General features: G+C 50.2%; 2 protein-coding genes across 4 annotated transcripts in view; both read right to left on the bottom strand.

The window, feature by feature from the left end:
- Window positions 1-12142, bottom strand: part of pwp2h (PWP2 small subunit processome component) — a 39060-nt gene extending 26918 nt beyond the window's left edge. The window contains exons 1-5 of the mRNA XM_069892431.1: window positions 11833-12142; window positions 10975-11240; window positions 8939-9051; window positions 1573-1849; window positions 125-237 (exon numbers count right to left, since the gene is read on the bottom strand). Coding sequence (XP_069748532.1) covers window positions 125-237; window positions 1573-1849; window positions 8939-9051; window positions 10975-10992 — 521 coding nt within the window. The 5' untranslated portion in view covers window positions 10993-11240; window positions 11833-12142. The remainder of the gene's footprint in view (window positions 1-124; window positions 238-1572; window positions 1850-8938; window positions 9052-10974; window positions 11241-11832) is intronic.
- A 3972-nt stretch (window positions 12143-16114) lies between these two features.
- The window catches only part of trappc10 (trafficking protein particle complex subunit 10), an 83568-nt gene continuing 75688 nt past the window's right edge, over window positions 16115-23994 (bottom strand). The window contains exons 21-23 of one of the 3 annotated variants that reach the window (XM_069889126.1): window positions 20179-20356; window positions 18910-19104; window positions 16115-17267 (exon numbers count right to left, since the gene is read on the bottom strand). In XM_069889126.1, coding sequence (XP_069745227.1) covers window positions 17023-17267; window positions 18910-19104; window positions 20179-20356 — 618 coding nt within the window. In that variant the 3' untranslated portion in view covers window positions 16115-17022. The remainder of the gene's footprint in view (window positions 17268-18909; window positions 19105-20178; window positions 20357-23994) is intronic. The other 2 variants (XM_069889127.1, XM_069889129.1) reach the window with 2 other exon arrangements.

The raw sequence follows: 23994 nt of genomic DNA, 5'->3' as shown, positions 1-23994 counted from the left end.
CTGCATTGTTACTGTAATCATAGCATCTGCAGACTTTTATGTTTCACAAAGGAACCTGGTCAGCCAGAGACCCAGACTGGGACACAGACAGCGCGCAGTCACAGCCTGGGGCCTTGAGCTCTACCACTGGATGAAGGTGGGGTAGTGTGAGCTGACTGCCACTCGGGAGAGAATGTGCACGATGGATGAATAGCTACGCGCTTTTCGGAGTAGGCTAACCGAGCACGGCTGCTCCAACTGTGGGAGACACAGGTAGGAGTCAGTACAGGAGGGGGATGATGGGAGGTAGTGGGGGGCTGGTGGAGTGGGGAGCGTAGGGGAAGGAGGAGGGCGAGGCGGGGGAGAGGGGGGGCGGCGGGCGGGAGGAGGGGGCGGCGGCGGGGGAGAGGGGGGGCGGCGGGGGGGGGCGGCGGGGAGAGGGGGGGCGGCGGGGAGAGGGGGGGCGGCGGGGGAGAGGGGGGGGCGCGGGGGAGAGGGGGGGGCGGCGGGGGAGAGGGGGGGGCGGCGGGGGAGAGGGGGGGGCGGCGGGGGAGAGGGGGGGCGGCGGGGGAGAGGGGGGGCGGCGGGGGAGAGGGGGGGCGGCGGGGGAGAGGGGGGGCGGCGGGGGAGAGGGGGGGCGGCGGCGGGGGAGAGGGGGGGGCGGCGGGGGAGAGGGGGGGCGGCGGGGGAGAGGGGGGGCGGCGGGGGAGAGGGGGGGCGGCGGGGGGAGAGGGGGGGCGGCGGGGGAGAGGGGGGGGCGGCGGGGGAGAGGGGGGGCGGCGGGGGAGAGGGGGGGCGGCGGGGGAGAGGGGGGGCGGCGGGGGAGAGGGGGGGCGGCGGGGGAGAGGGGGGGCGGCGGGGGAGAGGGGGGGCGGCGGGGAGAGGGGGGCGGCGGGGGAGAGGGGGGGCGGCGGGGGAGAGGGGGGCGGCGGGGAGAGGGGGGCGGCGGGGGGAGAGGGGGGGCGGCGGGGGAGAGGGGGGGCGGCGGGGGAGAGGGGGGCGGCGGGGAGAGGGGGGCGGCGGGGGGAGAGGGGGGGCGGCGGGGGAGAGGGGGGGCGGCGGGGGAGAGGGGGGGGCGGCGGGGGAGAGGGGGGGGCGGCGGGGGAGAGGGGGGGCGGCGGGGGAGAGGGGGGGCGGCGGGGGAGAGGGGGGGGCGGCGGGGGGAGAGGGGGGGGCGGCGGGGGAGAGGGGGGGGCGGCGGGGGAGAGGGGGGGCGGCGGGGGAGAGGGGGGGCGGCGGGGGGAGAGGGGGGGGCGGCGGGGGAGAGGGGGGGCGGCGGGGGAGAGGGGGGCGAGGGGCGGCGGGGGAGAGGGGGGGCGGCGGGGGAGAGGGGGGCGGCGGCGGGGGAGGGGGGGGCGGCGGGGGAGAGGGGGGGCGGCGGGGGAGAGGGGGGGGCGGCGGGGGAGAGGGGAGGGGGGCGGCGGGGGAGAGGGGGGGCGGCGGGGGAGAGGGGGGGCGGCGGGGGAGAGGGGGGCGCGCGGGGGAGAGGGGGCACGGCGGGGGGGAGAGGGGGGCACGGCGGGGGAGAGGGGGCACGGCGGGGGAGAGGGGGCACGGCGGGGGAGAGGGGGCACGGCGGGGGAGAGGGGGCACGGCGGGGGAGAGGGGGCACGGCGGGGGAGAGGGGGCACGGCGGGGGGAGAGGGGGCATGGTGGGGGAGGATTGATGGGGTTGGAGATTGAATGTAACAGGCAGGTCAGTGGGTGAGGGAAAGGGGTCAGAAGTGCAAGAAGGAGGTACACGGATACAGGGAGGGCTGGGAGCAGAGCCTCACCTTCATCAATGAGGATGGCCAGGTTCCCATTAGGAGACTGTCCCACACACGCAATGTTCCGGCCCAAAGCAAACGGCAGTGTCTCCGATTTGTTGCTGCAGCAGACAAAATGAGGAGTGGGGTCAGAGACATTTCCAGTTGGTTTCAGCCTCTCCACTCAAGCAGTATCCGGCTCCCATCCACCTCCTCCCTCCCTCAATCATCCTCTCCATCAAGTCCCATCCGTTTGCAGTGCCTGGATTTCAAGCAACTGAGGTGAAGTGGTCAAGAGGAGACTGTCATCTCCTTCACTAGGATGACAACAGCTCCACCATCCAGTCTCATCCTTCCTCCGCTCCACCTTCTGCAGGGATCACTCCCTCCGTGACTCCCTTATCCACCCCTCCCTCCCCACCAATCGTCCCTTTGGGACCTACCCCTGTGACCGCAGGAGATGCTCCACTTGCGCCCACACCTTCTCCTTCATCACCATTCAGAGCCCCAAAAAGTCCTTCCAAGTGAAGCGACATTTCACTTGTGAATTGCAGGGGTTGTCTACTGTATCTGGTGCTCCCATTGTGGTCTCTTCTACATCAGACAGACTGGGCACAGACTGGGAGATCACTCTGTTGAGCACCTCAGCTCTGTTCACCACAATAGTGTGGATCTCCCAGCTGCCACCCATTTCAATTCCCCATCCCATTGCCTTGCTGACATGTCTGTCTGTGGTATCACTCTCTGCCAGACTGAGACCATCCTCAAATTGGAGGAACAACACCTCATCTTCCTACTGGGCATCCTGCAACTGGATAGCATTAATATCGACTTCTCTGGCTTTCATGACACCCTCCCCACCCCCACACTTATCCTGATGCCTTCCCCTAGCTCTGTCTCTCTCCCTTTTCCCTTTCACAAAAACAAAATCAATTCTCACCTCTCTCCTTATCATATCCACTGAACACCTTATGTTGGCCTGGACCCCCCTGCCCAGCCAGCACTGTCTCTATTCTGTGATTTCCTGATTTTTGCTCATTCTGTTTATTCCTTGAAGGGCTCAGGCCTAAAACATCGGCAATATATCTTTGTCTCCTATGGATGCTGAAAGACTGGATGAGTTCCTCCAGCATCTATGTGTATTTTTACTACAATCACAGAGTTTGCAGACTTTTGTGTTTCACTCCTCTCACAGTCCATCAGGCCCTTCGGCCCAACTCAGACTAGACTAATCCCACTCGCCTGCATTTGATCCATATCCTTCCAAACACTTCCTGACCATTATTCCACCCCAAAGCCTAATTTCTCATCAGGGAAGCAAAGCATGCACATGCCCAGTGCATTCAGTCACTTCTTGGACAGTGACGCATGTGGAAGGGTATCCAAGGCCACACCATCTGCTTGTGGTGGTAATGCCTCCCTCCCAGATGCACTGAACAGTTTCTATGCGGGCTTTGAGGCGAAAAACAACGTTGCAGCAAAGACCACCTCTCTTCCAAATGACCAGGTGCTGTATCTTACAGCAGCTGACATGAAGAGAGAGCTGCTGGACTGGATAACATTCCATTCAGAGTGCTCAGGGAATGCGCGGGCGGTTCAGGTAGTGGATGTTCTCTCTGACATATTTAACATCTTCCTGAGAAGCCCCGTGGTCCCAAAGTGCTTCAAAGCTGCCACCATTGTCCCCATGCTGAAGAAGTCATCTGTGTCCTGCCCTGTCGCACACACATCCATCAACATGAAGCACATCAAGCTCCTGCTGCCCCTGTTACTAGACCCCCTGCAGTTCGCCTACAGGCCCAACCACTCTACGGATTATACCATCGCCACAGACCTTCATCTAGCCCTCACCCACCAGGAAAACAAGGACTCGTATGTTAGAATGCTGTTCATCGCCTTCAACTCAGTATTCAACACAATCATACCTCAGTACCTGATAAGGAAGTTGAGCTGCTGGGTCTAAACACCTCCCTCTGCAATTGGATTCCTAACTTCCTGTTTGGGAGACCTCAGGCAGTCCGGATCAGTAACAGCACTTCCAAGACCCTCACACTGAGCACAGGGACCCTGCCAAGGCTGTGTGCTTAGTCCATTGCTGTTCACTCTGTTGACCCATGACTGTGCAACTAAACACAACTCGAACCACATCATTAAGTTCGCTGATGACACAACCATGATGGGCCTGATCAGTAAGAATGATGAGTCAGCGTACAGAGATGAGGTGCAGTCACTAACTGACTGGTGTACAGCCAACAACCTGTATCTGAACGTTAAAAAAACAAATGAGATGGTTGTCGACTTAAAGAGAGCCCGGGGAGACCCACGGTCCGCTGACCATTGATGGCTCCGCCATTGAGGTTATCAAGAGTATCAAGTTCCTTGGAGTGCTTGTGGCGGAGAACCTCGCATGGTCCCTTAACACAAGCTCCATAGCCAAGAAATCCCAGCAACATCTCTACTTCCCGCAAAGGCCGAGGAAAGTTCGTCTCCCACCCTCCATCCTCACTACTTTCTACAGAGGATGTATCAAGAGCATCCTGTGCAACTGCATCACCTCCTAGTTTGGAAGCTGTACCACCTTGGACCGCAAGACCCTGCAGGGGATAGTGAAGTCACCTGAAAAGATCATTGGGGGCTCTCTTCCTACCATGAAGGACATTTACAACACTTGATGCAAGTGAAAGGCAATAAACATTGTGAAGGACTCCACAAACCCCTCATGTAAACTGTCCTCCCTTCTACCACCTAGTAGGAGGTACTGTAGCACTCGGGCCCTTACGACCAGATTGGGCAACAGCTTCCCCCCCCCCAAGCCATCAGGCTTCTGAACTCCCAGAAAAGATGCAGATAGTGTACCGTGGACTGTTACTGTATATGTCTTAATACTTTAATGTGTTTCACTTCCAACTTATATTTATGTAAATATGCTCCGTGGTCCTGGAGAAACGCTATCTTGTCTTCACCATGCAATCAAGTATGAACAATAAAAAGGTGATGACTTGATTTGTCCCCAGTTCTGTGGCTTTCTCTGGCAGCTCACTCCACACACAGACTACCCTCTGGGGGAAAAAATGTACCTTCAGCTCCCTCTTAAATCTCCCCTATCTCACCTTAAACCCATGCGCTTGAGTTCTCGAATTATCTACCCTGAGAAAAAGACTGAAAGCATACACTAAGGTAAGTTGTTTCCATTGGTGGGGGAGACCAGAACGAGGGAACATAGCCTCAAGATCCAGGGAAGTAAATTTAGGATGGAGATGAGGAGGAACTGCTTTTCTCAGAGGGTGGAATTCACTGCCCATTGAAGCAGTGATGTGACCTCAGAAAATATATTTAAGAGTAGGTTTGTAAAGGTTAAAACCTTGTGTTTTTGATTCTTAGTTAATTTTGCCTGTCTCTTTAAGAGAACTATGACTACGATGTATTATGACATAATATCTACCCAGACTAACTGCTTATTCTTTTTCTTCAAGATGTGAAGGAAGTATGAGCACGAGAAATTTTTCTTTAAATTTGTTTCTCGATAAACTTTTTTATCTCTCTATATCTTTGTGTTTTACAGCAGTCTTTAGCTAATGCTTTTGTTATGACAACTTTTAAGTAGAGTCTAAAGGAATTATCTTTATATAAATGCTTTGTTATTCACCGTTATGAAAGTTTTGCTGCGAAGCTATGCAAAATGTTTACCTGTTCTATCAACGAATTAGAACTATGTAAAGTAACAGCCACAGTTTGAAGGACATTTTTGTTCTTTTGAGGAATTACAAAAGAAATTTGGTATTAGTGGAAATTCTGTATTTGTGTACAATCAGTTAAGATCATTTCTAAAACAAATATGTGGTCGCCAAATGACTTTATTGCCCAAAACTAGTTTTGAGAAATATGTACTTTCAATACCAGAAAAGGGGTATATATCTGATTTGTATTGTATTTTACAAGAAAATGAAAGTAAGAAAGATTGGGATAAAGATAAGTTGAAATGGGAAAAAGATTTAGGTTCTACAATAGCTGAAGAAGCTTGGATGGAAATTTGTCAAAACCGTATTCGGAAATTGATTAATGCTAGATTATCGATGATTAATTATAATTTTATACATCAATTATATCTAACACCAGAAAAATTTTAAAAATTTGGCCTTAGTAAGTCAGACTGTTGTTTTCGTTGTGACCAGACAGCTAGTACTTTTTTACATACTGTCTGGTCCTGTGACCGATTGCAACAGTTTTGGAAAGGTATTCAATCTATATTTAATAGATTATATAATATTTGTGTTGTTTTAGATCCTGATATATTTTTATTAGGGAATATGCAATCATTAATTGATTTAGGATTAAATGATTATCAGATTTCTTTTATCTATTTAGCTTTAGCAGTGGCCAAGAAATGTATAGCGTCTACTTTGAAAGATAGAAATATACTAACTTTGGATAGGTGGTATTTAGAGATGAAGTCTTGTTTAATTATGGAAAGGATATCTTTTTTCAATTCAAGATAAGATGTCTTTTTATAAGTTGAAGTGGACTCCATTTGTTCAGTATATGCAATTAAGTTTGATTTAAGTATGTTCCTAGATGTGATATTTTAGATCTGATAAATCTTTTTTTTTTAATTATTTTTATTTGTCATATTTTTCTTTTTCTTTGTGAGTGCTTTTTTTAAACACATATTATTAATTTTACTAATTCACTCTTTATTTTGGGGGAGGGGAAGGGTGGGTTTTTTAATATATAGATTTTTTTTTAGTTCTTGTATATGTAGGGGGGGGGTTAGGTTGAATTAAGTTAGGTTATTAATGTTGTATTGTAATTATATTATTTTATTTTATATCTTTTCTTTAAATGTAATTTTTCTTTTTATTCCTGTGATAAAATCTTTAAATAAAGTTTTTTTAAAAAGTAACAGCCAGTTTGATTTATTGGATTAAAGAGATCTAAATTTGGGATTTTGTCGCTCACGCTTTGGAAGATTATACTTTCAAATTAGAATATATTTGAATAAGGAAAGTGTTGTCTACAAGGTTGGATAAATTTTGGGGAATTAAGTTGGGGAATTAACGGATATGGGGAAAAGGCAGATAGGTGAGGATGAGCCAATCATCAGATCAGCTGTGTATCTTATTAAATGGCAGAGCAGGCTCGAAGAGCCAGATGGCCGACTCCTGCTCCTATTTCTTGTGTATAAACCTCTAAGGACACCCCTCAGCCTCCTCTCAGGAATAAAGATCCGACCCCTCCCATCCCTGGTCTTTTACAACTTATTTTCATCCTTCCTCTTAGCTGGGTAACCAGAACTGTACACAGTCCTCCAAGTATGGTCTCACCAAAGCCTTCTGCAGGTGCATCATGAAGACCCAACTCGTACCCTCAGTATCCCACCCAATGAAGTCAATCATGCCAAACCCCTTCCTCACCACCTTATTCACCAGAGTTGCCTCTTGAGGGAATTCTATGCCTGTCCCCCTAATTCCTTCCACTCTACAACACTCCCCAGGGGAGTGTGCAGTCCTGCCATGGTTTGTACTCAAGAAAAGATGCAAGTTAGTTTTTTTTTGTACTGTCAATAAATGGTAATTCTGCCTGGCCTGCAGGGAAAAGAATCTCAGGGTTGTATGTGATGTAATGCATGTACTCCAACAATAAATCCAGTTGAGACAGATCCCGTTGCAATCTTACACAAGAATCTCTCTATCCACTTTGCCGCCAATTTTTGATTCATCAGCAATCTTACTCATTCAGAATGTTAATACAGATGACAAACAACAGTGGACCCAGCACTGATCCCTGCCACACATCACGTCACATCACCTTCTGTATCTTGCATGTCAGTGTGGCTGCAGCAAGTAAAAATGTTGCTGCATATGCACACTGTATATGACAATAAATCCACTTTAACATGCTGACCACCTATCAAGCTCCACAAGTAAAATACAAAAGTCTGCATACACTGTGGCTGAAGTAAAAACAATGTTCACGAAACTCAGCAGGTCAAACAGTGAACTTTATCAAGGTGTCCTCAGTATGAAATACTGCACAAAAAGCAACATACCAAAAATCCAGAGATCTTTCTTCTAAGTAATATAAGAGGTAAAGAATTAGGCCTCAAACTGGATGAAGTGCAAAAAAGATTTATTATGATAGCCTTGGCAGTAGCAAAAAAATGTATAATATTCACTTGGAAATCAGAAGAGAGCCTGAGAGTACAGCAATGGTAGATGGAAATGAATAAATGTATTCCATTGGGAAAAATAACATATAATTTAAAAAGTAAAGTCACATTAATTTGAACAAATTTGGGAACCATACATGGAACACAACAGAGAGGGCCTACCGCGGACCTCCACCCCCTAAATGACAGAATGAGAAGACGACGAAATGAACTGACCCTGTGTGTAAAAGTAGATGACACAATTTTCTTGTTTATTTTCATTGTGTGATGACATTGTTTAATGGGTGGGAAGGAGGGAGGGAAGGTAAGGGGAGAAAATGCCACTGTGTATATTTAATAGGGAAATGTTTGTATGTATTTTGATTGATATGGTTCATAGTGAGAAAATTTTTTTTTAATTTTAAAAAAAGAATGAAATACTGGTGATGTATCTTCATCTTTGCTATATATAGGACACTGTTTGTCCTGCTGAGTTTCTCCAGCATTGTATTTTTTAATTCCATATTCTCCTTCAGTCGACACTAATCCCATTGTCCAGCACTTGCCCTGCAGTCCCCAACACTTTGGTGATTCGAGACTGGCTCATGGGAACCAGGTACCAGATCCGGGAATAGGGCACTGAAAGCTTCCTGATTGTGTCACATGCTTGGATCTGAAGCTCAGGTTGCCGATGAATCGAACAGGAATCTTGGCAGCTATAGAGGCTGTGGGAGCACTGAAGGTAACTTCACGGACACTCAGTGACTCTGAAGGGACTTTCTTTCTCCTATTGTATGGGGTAACAAGCAATGCTTACGGCAAGCAGAAGTTAAAGTACAACATGTATGTTACATTTTTATGCATTGTTACTAGACGATAAAAGGAATCTTGATGAAAGTACTCATCCACTTACTACAATTTGACTATTTAGGACCTGGGACACCCTCCGGGGAGAGGGACCTGGTATCCAGCTGCCCTGCATTGGAACATCAGCAGCAATGCTGATGAATTCCTTCCCCTGTGGGAGGTGCCGACGCAGTGAGAGGCTCAGGTCAAACACACTCACTTCTTTAGGTCAAAGACGGAGATCCGGTTCCCCACCGGGCTGAGCACCGAGCTCCCATCCAGAGAGAAGTTCAGGTTCCCACGGCGGTACACCGTGCCCAGGAGATTCGAAAACTGAAGGACAAATACAACACAGATACTCAGTGGGGAGAAGGGAGAGGACACGGTGGGGAGGGGGGAGAGGGAAGGGGGGGAGAGGGGAAGGGGGAGAGGGGAGGGGGGAGAGGGGAGGGGGGAGAGGGGAGGGGGGAGAGGGGAGGGGGGAGGGGGGAGAGGGGAGGGGGGAGGGGGAGGGGGGAGGGGGAGGGGGGAGGGGGAGGGGGGAGGGGGGAGGGGGAGGGGAGGGGGAGGGGAGGGGGAGGGGGGGAGGGAGGGGAGGGGGGAGGGGAGGGGAGGGGGGAGGGGGGAGGGGGGGGAGGGGGAGGGGAGGAGGGGGATAGGAGGAGGGGGGAGGGGGGAGAGGGAGGGGAGGAGGGGGAGAGGAGGAGGGGGGAGGGGGAGAGGAGGAGGGGGGAGGGGGGTGGGGGAGTGGGGGGGGAGGGGGAGGGGAGTGGGGGAGTGGGAGGGGGGGAGGGGGGAGGGGGAGTGGTGAGGGGGAGTGGTGAGGGGGAGGGGGGAAGGACACGGCGGGGAGGGAGGGGGGAGAGGACACGGCGGGGATGGAGGGGGAGAGGACACGGCGGGGAGGGAGGGGGAGAGGACACGGCGGGGAGGGAGGGGGAGAGGACACGGCGGGGAGGGAGGGGGAGAGGACACGGCGGGGAGGGAGGGGGAGAGGACACGGCGGGGAGGGAGGGGGAGAGGACACGGGGGGGAGGGAGGGGGAAGAGGACACGGGGGGGAGGAGGGGGGAGAGGACACGGCGGGGAGGGAGGGGGAGAGGACACGGCGGGGAGGGAGGGGGAGAGGACACGGGGGGGAGGGAGGGGGAAGAGGACACGGGGGGAGGGAGGGGGAAGAGGACACGGGGGGGAGGGAGGGGGAAGAGGACACGGGGGGGAGGGAGGGGGAAGAGGACACGGGGGGGAGGGAGGGGGAAGAGGACACGGGGGGAGGGAGGGGGAAGAGGACACGGGGGGGGAGGGAGGGGGAGAGGACACGGGGGGGAGGGAGGGGGGAGAGGACACGGGGGGGGGAGGGAGGGGGGGAGAGGACACGGGGGGGGAGGGAGGGGGGAGAGGACACAGGGGGGGAGGGAGGGGGGGAGAGGACACGGGGGGGGAGGGAGGTGGGAGAGGACACGGGGGGGGGAGGGAGGGGGAGAGGACACGGGGGGGGGAGGGAGGGGGAGAGGACACGGGGGGGGGAGGGAGGGGGAGAGGACACGGGGGGGGAGGGAGGGGGAGAGGACACGGGGGGGGAGGGAGGGGGAGAGGACACGGGGGGGGAGGGAGGGGGAGAGGACACGGGGGGGGGAGGGAGGGGGAGAGGACACGGGGGGGGGAGGGAGGGGGAGAGGACACGGGGGGGGGAGGGAGGGGGAGAGGACACGGGGGGGGAGGGAGGGGGGAGAGGGACACGGGGGGGGGAGGGAGGGGGAGAGGACACGGGGGGGGGAGGGAGGGGGAGAGGACACGGGGGGGGAGGGAGGGGGAGAGGACACGGGGGGGGGAGGGAGGGGGAGAGGACACGGGGGGGGGAGGGAGGGGGGGAGAGGACACGGGGGGGGAGGGAGGGGGAGAGAGGACACGGGGGGGGGAGAGGACACGGCGGGGAGGGAGGGGGGAGAGGACACGGGGGGGGGAGGGAGGGGGGAGAGGACACGGGGGGGGAGAGGACACGGGGGGGGGAGAGGACACGGGGGGGGAGAGGACACGGGGGGAGAGGACACGGGGGGGAGAGGACACGGGGGGGGAGGGAGCGGGGGAGAGGACACGGGGGGGAGGGAGGGGGGGAGAGGACACGGGGGGGAGGGAGGGGGGGAGAGGACACGGGGGGGAGGGAGGGGGGAGAGGACACGGGGGGGAAAAGAGGACGGGGGCAAGAAGAGCGTGGGGGAAGAGGACGATCTAATCCCAAGGCTCCGGGCCACCTCACCCGGTAAGAGAACTTCATTCCGGCTCCCACACGCGTGCTGCTCCCAGACTCTCACTTCCGCCCCGCACTCCCGTCCACCTTCCCAGCGCCAGATACGTATTTCCGCCCCATTCTCCCAGAACCAGCGCATACATCTACTTCCGCTCCTCAATCCAGTCCACCTTCCCAGCGCCGAACTCCCACTTCCGCCCCGCTTTCCCAGTCCCAGCGCTGCAAGAGCTCTCTGCCCTTCCCTGAGATGTGCCGAGCGGCCTCTGCTCCTGGACCTGACGAAGGATGCAAAGGTGGATAGAGTTTTAATCAATGCTTTTGGCATATTGCCCTTCATAAGTTCAGATTCAGAATTTATTGTCATGAACATATTTTTCAGGCAACATCACAGGGCAAACATTACATTTTAAAATAAATAAATAATACAAAAGACTCCCAAAAAATGTGAGGTAGTGTCTGTGGTTCATTGTCCATTAGAAATCGATGGCAGAGGGGAAGCTGTTTATGTGCCATAAGACCAAAGGACATTACAGCACAAAAACACACCCTTCAAGTCCGTGCCAATCTATTTTTTTGGCCTTGCCCCACTGACCTGTACCCAGTCCATAGTCCTCCATACCTCTCCTATCCATGTATGTGCCCAAATTCCTCTTAAATTTTCAAATTGCACCCGCATTCTCCACTTCTGCTGGGAGTTTGTTCCACACTCCTGCCACTCTTTGTGTGAAGAACTAACCCCCCCCCCCCCCCACAAACTTTTCCCCTTTCACCTTTAATTCGTGTCCTCTGGTTTGTATCTCACCTACCCTTAGTGTAAAAAGCCAATCTACATTTACTCTGTCTATCCCCCCTCAGAATTTTAAATACCATGGGAAGATGACCACAGCAGCGGACCAGCGAGGGGCTCTGAGAACAAACGGGCAGTGGGCTGTTGACAACTTGAGGTGAGGAACCCACACAGGCTGTGGGCTGCTGGTGACTGCAGTTGAGAGATTCACACCAGACTGTGGACTGCTGGAGACTGACTCAAGACGGGCTGAAGGGGTGCCAGGGATCAGAACTGGGATGCGAGAGGGTGCTGGAGGCTTCATGATCGTGTCAGAGATGTGCATCTGGAGCTCTGGACTGAAGGTTGTGTGGTTGCAGGAGCACTGAAGGCGAATCCACAGACACAAAGTGCTCTGGGGGGGGGGGGGGGGGGCTGTCTTTTGCTTCTCTTTCTCTGATTGTAAGGGGCACCAGACAATTTTTGCTGATAGCAAATATTTGTCTGCCTTATGATAGACTCAAGGAGATTTTGTATAATATTACATTTTCTTTTTTATTACATGACAATAAAATAATCTTGAATGATGATGTTGAAAACTGTAACCAATTAAAAACAGCCCATTGTACGTGTTGCTGTTGTCTTGAGTTCAGATTTATTGCCAAAACACATGCACGATACCACATACAATCCTGAGATTCTCTTTCCTGTGGGCCAGGCAGAATTTCTACTTATCAGTAGTTCAAAAAACTGTTCAAGATGTGTATACAAAAGAAAAATGTAAGCAAACTGGTGCAATTCAGAAAATAAATATTCATTCATTAAAAATATGCAGAGTCCTTAAATGAGTATCTTTGTTATTGAGGAGTCTGATGGTGGAGAGGTAGGAGTCTTGTGGCACCTATACCTCATTCCTGATGGCAGCAGCGAGATCAGAGCATGTGCTCAATGGTGTGGATCCTCGATGGCAGTGTTCCCTTCAGATGTTCTCAATAGTGGTGATGTTTTGGGTTGTATCCACTATCTTTTGGAGGGCTTTGCACTCAAGGGTACTGGTGTCCCCATACCAGACCCCATGATGCAGCCAGTCAGCACACTTTTCATCACACATCTGTAGAAATTTACCAAGGTTTCTGGTGTCATACCAAACCTCTGCAATCTCCTGAGCGAATAGAGGTGCTGACGTGCTTTCTTCACGATGTCATTGGTGTGTTGGGTCCAGGAAAGATTGTCCAAGATAGTGACTCCCAAGAACTTAAATTTGCTCACTCTCTCCATCTCTGATCTCACAATGATTGTTGGATCATACAAATCTGGTTTTCCTTTCCAGGTCAACAATCAGCTCCCTAGTTTTGGTGACATTGAGTACAAGGTTGTTGTTGGTGCACCATTCAGCCAAGATCTCCATCCTGTACGCTCTCATCCCCTTCCTTTATACAACCCACTACTGTGGTATCATCAGCGAATTTGTAGATGAAGTTATTGTCGTACTGAACCACACAGTTGTAGGTATAAAGTGAGTAGAGCAGGGGGCTAAGAATGCACCCGATACTGATAGTGATCATGGAAGGGATGTTCTTACCAATCTTCATTGATTGTGGTCTGTAGGTGAGGGAATCCAGGATCTAATTACGCAGTGGGGTGTTGTCCTATGTCTTGGAGTATGCTGATCAGTTTATGTGACACTGTTGAATTTAAGGGCATTCCTCCATCTGCTCAATGGCTCATCCTGAATAAAAACCTGAGACATTGGATTAAGAATGGTTCGAGAGAACACAGGGAGTGTCCATGATAGCATAATATGGAGGATCAGTGACCCTACCGGCGAATACCTAGTCGGAGGTCACCTAACCTGCCAATCCAGGTTAAGCTCTGCCCACAGGTTAGCACACACCTGGTCTTTGGCCCCTGTACCTCATCGATACCTGGGCTGAACTCTCCAGCCCATGGCTCTAATAAAGCCCACCACGTATGGCCTCTTTTCTACTTCCCCTGGTACAAACTTGAGCTCCACTCCAAGTTGGGAACATTGGGCAACGCTGGAGAGTCGGTGGTAAAGTGTGTACTGACAAAGCATTGGGAGCTGTATTATTGTAGGCCATATCCCTAGATTAGTTTATTTAAGAGCCATGGGGTGGCAGGTATCGTATTTTATTACTTGATTGCAAAGCTATCTCTCCATGGGTGCTTGAACATCAGACAGTTATTACATCTGATGTGTGCCATACAATCCTGTGAGAGAGACACGGTGGGGAGGGGGGGGGGAAGAGACTTTTATCCCTGTTGCTACTTCCCAAGGTGTATAAATAAAGATCACTGTTTAACTAACCTGTATTCACACTTGCTGCCCTTGGGACCCATCAAACTTGTTCGTTCCACACACACCCAACAGGAAGTCTGGTCCCACAGATTGCTGGAATGGTCTGCAACAGGGCAAAGGCAGATTCATTGGCATCCAGTATAGATGGATGGGTGTGGTTGGGGAGTTTTTAAAAATGTGGGAACATGGCAGCTGCATGGCAGAGATGGAATGAGCAACCTGTTGATCTGCAGAGTGGGGAGGCATAGAATAAATGCTGGAACTGAGAGAATGACAAGAAAAGATGGCAGACTTGAATGGCCAAATGGCCTGATTCTGCTCCGTTGTCTATGGACACAGCAGCCGCTGAGAATGCACGGCAGGGAGAAGGCATCAAGGCGAGTTCACCAGAGAGGTACCGCATGCAGCCTGGCTTTCTCTCTCCCCATCAGACTTATGTTCAGTGACTGGAACACACAACCCCAGTCACTGCCTCCAGTATCTCTGCTCTCACTTGAGGAAAGATGTACTGGTTTTGAAGGCAGTGTAGAGGACTGTCACCAGGTGAACTCCGGAAATGAGGAGGAGTCACCCTGCGAGAAGATTGTGCTCTGAATTAATGTGGTGTCAATGCCGGATCAGTTCCCACACACTCATGGGGCTCATGGGCCTGATTTATCTAGAACAGTCCAACATAGGAATAGGACCTTCAGCCTGTGTGTCTTTGCTCTGTCTACACGATGTTCAAATCAACCTAAAACTCTTCAAACTGCATCTGATGTGGTGTGACCATTGAGAAGCCTCTTCAATACAACTGTTGCATCTGTTCCACCACCACCCCTGGCACCCAGCACTTTGTGTAAAATATTTGCTGCACATCTCCATTAAACTCCCACCCCCCACATACTCCCTCATTTTAAATGTATTTTCCTCCAGTATGTGACAATTCTATCCTGGGAGAAAGATTCTGTCTCCCCTCACAAACCTGGGAGAGCAGAGACACTGCTGCTCCACAGGGTTCACCTACCAGGTCTAATGCAGGGAGCTCCGTACAGGCTTTAAACAGCCTGTTAAAGAGTAAAACCCTGCAACCATGGAGGTCCTTGCCCAAGATAGTGACGCCTGTGTTTGGCAGCGGTTTAAAGGATTGCAGACTCCAGGGGAGCAGTGGACCAACAGCACAGTGCACCAGAAATGAGGAGAACATTTCCCCCCTCCACCCCCCATTGAGTAGAAGCAGAGGCGACTACCCTGCAAGACCACGACAGTGGACCAGAAAGGGGCTTAGCGTCTGAGGGACCCACAATGGCTGCAGGCGGCTTGTGGTCAGGGGATCTGCATGGACTGCAGAAGACTGGCGCATGAGAACTAGGTATCGGAACTGGGATTCAATAAGGTGGTGCAGTCAAGGAGGGATCCCGAAGGGCCTCAGGTGCTGAAGGCTTCCTGATTGTGTCGGAGTTTTGGATTAGGAACATGGGTTGGTGACAGATCAAACAGGGGTCTGTGCAACTGCAGGAGCGCTGAAGGCAAATCCATGCACATTCCTTTGGTTCTCTTTCTCTCATACTGCTTTAGGCGCTGGACAATAGCAATGGTGACTCTTTATCTCCTTACAGCAGGCAGAAGGCAATTTTGTTCATATTACATGTTCTGCACAATAACAGGGCAGCACTGTTGGCATCATGGGTTAGCACAATGCCTTTACAGGACCAGTGAATATGACTGAGATTCAAATCCCATGCTGTCTGTGAGGAGTTTTTTGTATGTTCTTCCTGTGTCTGCATGGGTTTCCCTGGGGGCTCCAATTTCCTCCAACCATTCAAAAAGTACTGGGGGTGTAGGTCAATTGGGTGTAATTGGGCTGCACGGGCTCATAGGCTGTCATGACCTGTTACATGATGTATGCCTAAATTTAAATATAGGAATCTTGAACAATACCTCCCATATTTTTAAATAATTTTGTCAGTTCAACCCGGGGTTTTTTTTAAATAGAACTTCTATTAATCTTTTACCCTCCAGTGCTGTGTCTCTCTGTGACTCCAATTTCCCCCAGGACCAGCAGATTGAAGGAAGACAGGGCACATTCTGCACATAGTTTAATCACACCAGTGTTATGTTTACAGTTCATTGAATACCATTTGACTTCAGATTCAAGTCGGGATGAAATATACAAGGGTGGACAATCTCAGGATCGCACTTCATTCACCATGGCGCACTCTGGGCAGACTCGCTGTTTACCTACCCTGTGTTGCGGGAACGATGGACAGTGGAAGCTTCACAGATGTCTGGTCAGCCTCCTCTGCTGGCTTCTTCCACAAACTTTATATTACTACATATATTTTCTATTTATAATAATTAAAGATGGCAGATAAATTAGAATATGGTAAATAAATTAAAATTAACAAATTTATACAGTCCAAGCCCTGAGTCTCATTGAATCCAGAACCGGAGGAGGGGGTAAGGAACGGGGAAGCAAGGGTACAGTTCAATGTATCTTGTTCTGTGAGACAGGTTTAGTTCGGAGTTCCGAGCCTTCCCTCCTTCCTCGTGCAAGAGGCATGTTGCCCCAAAAGAGATGGGAATAATCCAGTGAGGAATGGACAACTCTGGGGAGCTGTGGCAGTGTTGGCAGGGAGATGGGAAGCTGAACCACTTTGGAGTTTGTAAAAACAATTGTGGAGACAGTCAGCAAGTCAAACAGAGTACTTTATGTAGCAAAGATAAAGGTACATAACTGAAACTTTGGTTATGTACTTTTGCTATATAAAGGACACTGTTTGACTTTCGTGTTTTCTTGAATCTGGTCATAATGGGGATTTGAACATCAGAACAATTTCATTTGGAATCATTTAAAAAAAAATGTTTTGCTGAAACCTTTCCAAAGACGAAGACAAGATCCCGGGTACAGCGGCAACTGTGCATCCTTGGGGCTGCAGATGCTAAGGTCAGAGTCTGGCATTGCTGGGAGATGTGGCATCCTGGTGAGGCGTCAGGTGACGCTGACCTCCAGCATGTGGTCATCCTGGCAGGGGACGACCAGGATCTGGCGGAAGGTGCTGGTGTTGTACACCTGGCCGGTGCAGAATGGGGAGAGGCGCGGCAAGGGGAGCGCCTTGTGCTCACCACTGCCCGATGAATGGGTGCTGCCGCGGCTCCGCAGGCTGCTGCTCTCTGTCTGCTCATCCGCCGGACGCTCCAGGGACAGCGTGTCGTTCTCCATCCAGCTGTCTGCTGCTGGAACAGGAACAGTCCACTGGCATTACATAGCAGAACCGGTAAACAGGACCAGTGTCAGAGCCCTCCAACCCAGTACTGTACACCAGTGTTACACAGTGACAGACCCGTCCCCACCAATACTGTACCTCAGCTTTACAGTGAGAGACGATTCCCTCCCAGTCAGTACTATTCTCATAACATGAGAGTGCTGTGTGGACAGTTGTGTACCTGTGCCCTGCACCAGCTCCCCCCCCCCCCCGCCTCCAAACAAACAGAAATGAAACAGGCCCGGATCATCACAAAGTACATGCTGCTCTTTTTTTGTAAAAGATCGTTGTACTTTTGTTTCAACTGCTGAACTGTGAAACCTCCTGTATGTGCAGGATGCTGCATTACTTAACCTGTGACCATATCCGGTACCTGATTTCAGGGTTTATAACTGATGGCTGTGCTCCCAGTCACACCCTGCCTTTGTCCTGGTCAAAGCCACTCCAATGACAAATTATTAGCCTGAAACATTGACTCCCTTCCCCTCCACATGTTGTCTGTCTTGCTGAAAGCTTCCAACATTGTGTCCTTGATTTCAACATTGTGATGAATCAATGCTGTTCCACAATCTAGGACTGTGACCCCCCCCCATCCCCACCCACCACAGACCATTTCAACCCTCCTGCTGAGGAATATCTCTCACACTTGGTGCCAAAGCTCTTGCTCTCCATCCCTTTGCCTCTGCAGTTGCCTCCTGGCGAATGTGATGCGGACCCCCCTCAGTCCTCGTTCCCACGGCCCTCTTTCCACCCCTCACCCTCTCTCCATTTCACCCTCTCTTGCTGCCCTTGTGCAAGTCACACCTCCCTGTCCTTCCACAACCCCAGACACCATGCTCAGCTGCCCCAAGACATGGAGATAATGGACCTCCCTCAGCAGTAAGTCCTTGCCCAATCCAGCCACATTCTTTTTACCCACCTCCTGGCAGGAAGAAGATTCACACACCCCCAGATTTAAGGACCACTTCCTTCCTGCTATCAGACTCCTGATCAAATCTGGAGCACCTTATTTTCCATCTTGTCTTCAACCAGACTGCATCAATAGCGACTTCCAATTCCCAGTAGCTCCCTCCTCTTCTTTTTCCTCCTCTTTGCCTCATCCCTCTGATGCCTTCCCTTCTCCTTCACCTGCCAGTCACCCACACTTTCACTCCTCCAGCCCCCACCCCCTTCCCTTCCTCTCTCCTATCAGAGATCATCTTCTTCAGCCCTCTGCCCCCTCCCCATCACCTCTCAGCTCTTTCTTCCCCCATTGGCACTAACCAATCACCTGTCAGCCTGTGCCACTCTCTGCCTCCTTATTTGGGCGCTTGCCTGGACATCCCTGATTGAGGACTCAGGCCTCAAAACATCAGCTGTGTGTAACTTTCCCTGGATGCTGTGTGACCTGGTGAGTTCCTGCAGCATCTTTGTGTGTTGTTCCAGATCTCCTACAGACTCCTTGTTGAGCCTCATGGTGAAATTATGCTCCATACAACAGATCTCTCTGTAACTCTGCTCACTTGTCCTCTGCTAGCTGGCAAAACAAACTTCATCTTGGTCTATGTACCATCTGTTGATTTTTTTTTCTCCCTTCCCTGGATCCACATTCTTCCCCATGCTCTCTCACTTACCCACGTCCATCTGTCCTGCCGGACAAGCTTGGAAAGGTAGATACTTGAAGAGTTTGATGTCAGGGAATGGGAGGAATCCAGCAAACAGAGGCATCACCTCCATGTGAACTTTGTGAGTAGCACGGGCAACCACTGGCATGGAGATCATCCCCGAACTCTTGCCACACACTGCCCAGTTGCTGCTGTCGTCAACGACTGCAAGGGAAACCCAGGCTGATTAAACCCTGAACCCAGAGAGATTGGGCAGGCTCTAGGACCTGTGAATCACCCGCGCTCATTGAGGTATGAGAGGTCATGTTGCAACTGTACAAATCCCTGGTGAGACCAGGTTTGGGAGTACTGTATTCAGTTCTGGTCACCTCATTGGCAGGATGTGGAAGCTATCGAGAGGGTGAAGAGGAAATTTACCAAGATGTTGCCTAGATTGGAAATATGTCTGATGAGACAAGGTTAGCAGAGCGTTGAAGGATGAGAGGTGACGTAATAGAAGTTTACAAGATTATGAGAGGCATAGATAGGATGAACAGCCAGTGCCTTTTTCCCAGGGCAGGAATAGCAAACACCGGAGGACATATGTACAAGGTGAAGAAAGTTTAGGAAGACATCAGGGGGTAAGGTTTTTTTTAAACACAGAGTAGTGGGTGCCTGAGATGCCTTGCCAGGGATGGTGGTGAAGTCTGGAACAATAGGGGCATTTTAAGAGACCCTTAGACAGGCACATGGATGGAAGAAAAATAGAGGGATACAGGGTAGGGAGGGTTTAGTTTTTTTTAAAGGAGGTTATTATTTAAACATGGAGGGTTGAAGGGCCTGTACTGTGCTGTAGTGTTCTATGTTTTATGAGTACAAAGGATATTCCTGGTGCCAATCAGTGGGAGAGGAGAGAGAATGTTTCCACAGGAGGAAACAGGGGTGCAGAGCGACATTGCCCAGTGCATCATGCACTCCCAAGGCTGCATGAGCTAAGGGACCAGGCACAGAGGCCTCCCTCGCAGGATACGCTAACATGGTCGCAGATCCCACTGACCCCAGAGCCTTGCCGAATGCCAGTGTCTTTCTCTGCTGCATGTCCCAGAGACTCGATGGGTGAGTGGCATGTGGATTCCACGTCAGAGGAAGCAGGCTCGTTGGATGTTTCACCACAAGGGATGGGATGGGAGCTTGAAGCTGCAAAAGGCAGTGAATGTCTATGCCATTTGGGTCATTGGGAGGGAGGAGGGTTACAGAAAACATGGGGGGTAGAAACAGATGGGTGAGGGAGGGACTGACCTTCATACATCAGCCTGGTGGTACAGTAGCCATCAGACTCCGAGAGAGCTTCATCCCGATCCACTTCAGTGAGGTCAGAAAGCCGCATGATAGACACCTCCAGGTTGCACAGGGTCCCCATCTTGCACATGTCCAGCCCCAGAGGGGGCAGGATTTCTGCCTTGATGTCGTACAGGCTCTGGTGGGACAGCATGGAAAGTGAGTGCAGTCTGGGCTCTGGGACAGAGAGCATTTCAGTGGGGAACAGGGAGGTTCAGATAGAGCAGCGCCAGGAAGTCTGTTCGGGGACAGAGGATTGAGAATTTTCAGTGTGAGGAGAATGGTCCCGGGTGGACCCAGGCACAGTAGATTGGCATGCAGTGCAGTGGGGACCAGGCGGATTGCTGTGTGGTAGTTAGCTGGCATGCAGTGAGAAAGAATGTAACACGAGTCGGCCATCCGGCCCATCGAGCCTACTCTGCCATTCAATGTAATCATAGCTTATCTGGCAGTCTTCTCTGCTCCACCAACCTGCTTGTTCCCCATCACCCTGAATTCCCCTGTTTGTCAAAAATATATGCCTTATAAATACATTCAATGAGGCAGCCTCTACTGTGTCCTTGAGCAGAGAATTCCACAGATTTATACTCTCTGGGAGAAGCAGTTCCTCTTCATCTCTGTCCTAAATCAACTCTCCGAATCTTGGGGCTGTGTCCCCTAGTTCTAGTCTCACCGAGCAGCACAACAACTTCCCTGTTGCCATCCTATCTAACCCTTTCATAATTTTATGTTTCAATGATTCCCCTCTCATTTTTCTGAATTTCCAGCAAGTACAGCCCCAGATGACTCAATCTCTCCTCATCGGCTAACTCCTTCATCTCTGGAATCAACCTGGTGAATGTCCTCTACATCACCTCAAAAGCCAGTACATTCTTCCTCAATGAAGGAGACCAGTACTGTCTGCAGTACTACAGATGCGGCCTCACCAGTACTTTGTATAGTTACAGTATAACCTCCCTGCTCCTAAATACAATCCCTCTAGCAATGAAGGCCAACATTCCATTTGCCTTCTTGATCGCCAGCTGCAGCTGCAAACCAACCCTTTGCGATTCATGCACAAGCCCTCCCAAGTCCTTCCACACAGCAGCATGCTGCAATCGCTTTCCATTTAAATAATAATCTTATCTTCCATTTTTCCTTCCTCACATTGATCAACATTGTACTCCACCTGCCAGTCCCTTGCCCACTCAACCCATGTATATGCCTCTGCAGACTCTCCACATCCTTTGTATATTTTGCTTTTCCACTCAATTTAGTGTCATCAGCAAACTATGATGCACTGTACTCGATCACCTCTTCCAAACTGTTCAAGTATTCCGTGAACAGTTGCCGGCCCGGCATCAACCCCTGTGATTCTGGTGTGGTCCCTAAGGACTAGAAAATCGTAAATGTCACCCCTTTATTCAAGAAGGGAGGGAAGCAGCAGAAAGTAAATGATAGATGATTAGCCTGATGTCAGTGGTTGAGAAGATGTTGGAGTTGGAGGGTGAGGTTATGGCATTCTTCTGCAGTCTGCAAATAAGATCTTTTTAAGGGAAAAATTAGGACTGTCTATGATCCTGCCTAGGACTAGTAATGTGGAGATTCTAATTCAACAAGAGAATATGTGTACATTTATTTCTCAAATGTATTACATATTCCAAAGTGAGAGCCCAAAGCCAGGCTTATACAGGTTAAGGGAGAGATGAGAGTCGAACTTGGGCTCAAACAATCAATGAAGAGTGATTATCACGAGAAGCAGGTTGGTGCAATATAACTTTTTGTACCAGCTGTACCTCACACCACAAAAATTACACAAATCAAAGCCGGAAATTTCAGAAAGGTGCTTTAGGTGTGGTGTGGAGATTGGTACCTTTGTCTACTCCACTTGGCTATGTACAAAGGTGAGACCTTTCTGGGAAGAACTGGGGAAATAATTTGAAAAAAAAATTACAAAAGAGGGTTTTCCACAAGATCCAGAGTTGTACCTTCTGGGAGATATTGGAAATGTGACTTTTAGGCTGTCCAAATATCAAATTCAGTAGCCAGGAAGTATACAGCGGAGGTCCAACTCCCAACTAAATACCACATGATGGAATATGGAAATGCTGAATTGCATTCCCTTGGAGAAAATCACTAACAATCTAAGGAGAAAACATGACACATTTGTTAAAGTGTGGCAGCCATATCTGAAATACATGGGCATGTAGATTGACTAGCTCCCCAACCCCGTGAAATATGAATATTAATAAAAACGTCTTGGTAGGGAAAGGATTGGAGTTCAGGAAATGGAACGTGGCACAGGCGACGTGCGTGTTTTCTTTTTAACCCTTTTAGATTTTTTTTAATTTCAGTTTGATTTTTCTTTTAGTATTTTTAAATTTTATTTCTTAATTGGTTATTTAGTTAATTAGGTTGTTCCTTTTTTTTATATAAAGGTTTTTGGTGGGGGCTCTGAACCCCACTTGCATTTGTATAATGTATAATCAGTCAGGTTATGTGTTTGGGGGTGGTGGGGTGGGGGGAGAAACAAAACTCAGACTATATATGTTCTATGAATGTTGGAAAAGATTGTATTGCTTGTTGAAGTTACTTTGAGTCCGTAAAAAGTCAAAAATATTCAAAAAACAAAGGATGAGGTTACGGAATACTTGGAGGCACGTGACAGGAAATGGTTTCCTTGAGGGAAAATCTTGCTTGACAAACCTATTGAAATTCTTTGAAGAAGTGACAGGCAGCCTGGATAAGGGAGATACAGTGGATGCTATGAATTTGGTTGCTCAGAAACCCTTTGACAATGAGGCTATTAAACAAGATAAGAGTCCGTGGTGTTACAGGAAATGTACTATTGTGGGGAGAGCATTGGCTGATTGGCAGGAAGCAGAGAGTCAGAGTACAAGGATCATATTCAGACTGACTGCTGGTTGCAAGTCGTGTTCCACAGGGATCAGTGTTGGGGAATTCTTTTTATGATGTAAATTAATGATTTAGATTATGGAATAAATGGCTTTGTGGCCAAGTTAGCAGAAAAATCAAAGGTAGGTAGAGAAGCAGGTAGTGTGGAGGAAACATGGAGACTGCAGAAGAACTTAGGGAGATTTGCAGAATGGGCAGAGATGTGGCAAATGAAATAGAATGTCAGAAAGTGGACAGTCATGCACTTTGGTAGGAAAAATAAACAGGCCGACTATTTTCTAAATGGGGAGAAAATTGAAAATGCCCAGATGCAAAGGGAAAGTAAAGCATGAAAATCTATAGACACCATGGTTGAAGTAAATACAATGCTGGAGAAACTCAGCTGGTCAGAGTCCTTTATATAGCAAAGGTAAAACACATAACTGACGTTTCAGGCTTGAAGCCTTCATCGAGGTATGGAAAAATTATGGAAAGCGTCCAAACGGGAGAGGGGAAAGGAAAGGTTTGGTCACAAAGGCGGTAAGTGGAGGACCTGGGAGTCCTCGTGCAGGATAATCTGAAGGTAAACTTGGAGATTGAGTCGGTGGTAAAGAAGGCAAATGCAATGCTGGTATTCATTTCAAGAGGAAGGGATGTGATGGTGAGGTTTTATAATGTACTGATGAGGCCTCAAGTTGGAGTAATATGAGCAGTTTTGAGTACCTCATTCAACAAACGATGTGCTGATGTTGTAAAGGGTTCAGAGGAATTTCACAAGGATGATTCTGGGAAAGAAGGGAGTTATCATGTGAGGAGCGATTGACAGTTTTTGCCTTGTACTCATTGGATTTTAAGAGAATGAGGGGGGACCTCAGTGAATCATTAAGAACGTTGAAAGGCTGT

This window comes from Narcine bancroftii, chromosome 7 (genome assembly GCF_036971445.1).
Source record: "Narcine bancroftii isolate sNarBan1 chromosome 7, sNarBan1.hap1, whole genome shotgun sequence".
Lineage (NCBI taxonomy): Eukaryota > Metazoa > Chordata > Chondrichthyes > Torpediniformes > Narcinidae > Narcine > Narcine bancroftii.
The sequence above is the reverse complement of the archived record's forward strand: the minus strand, read 5'-3'. Positions and strand labels throughout refer to the sequence as shown.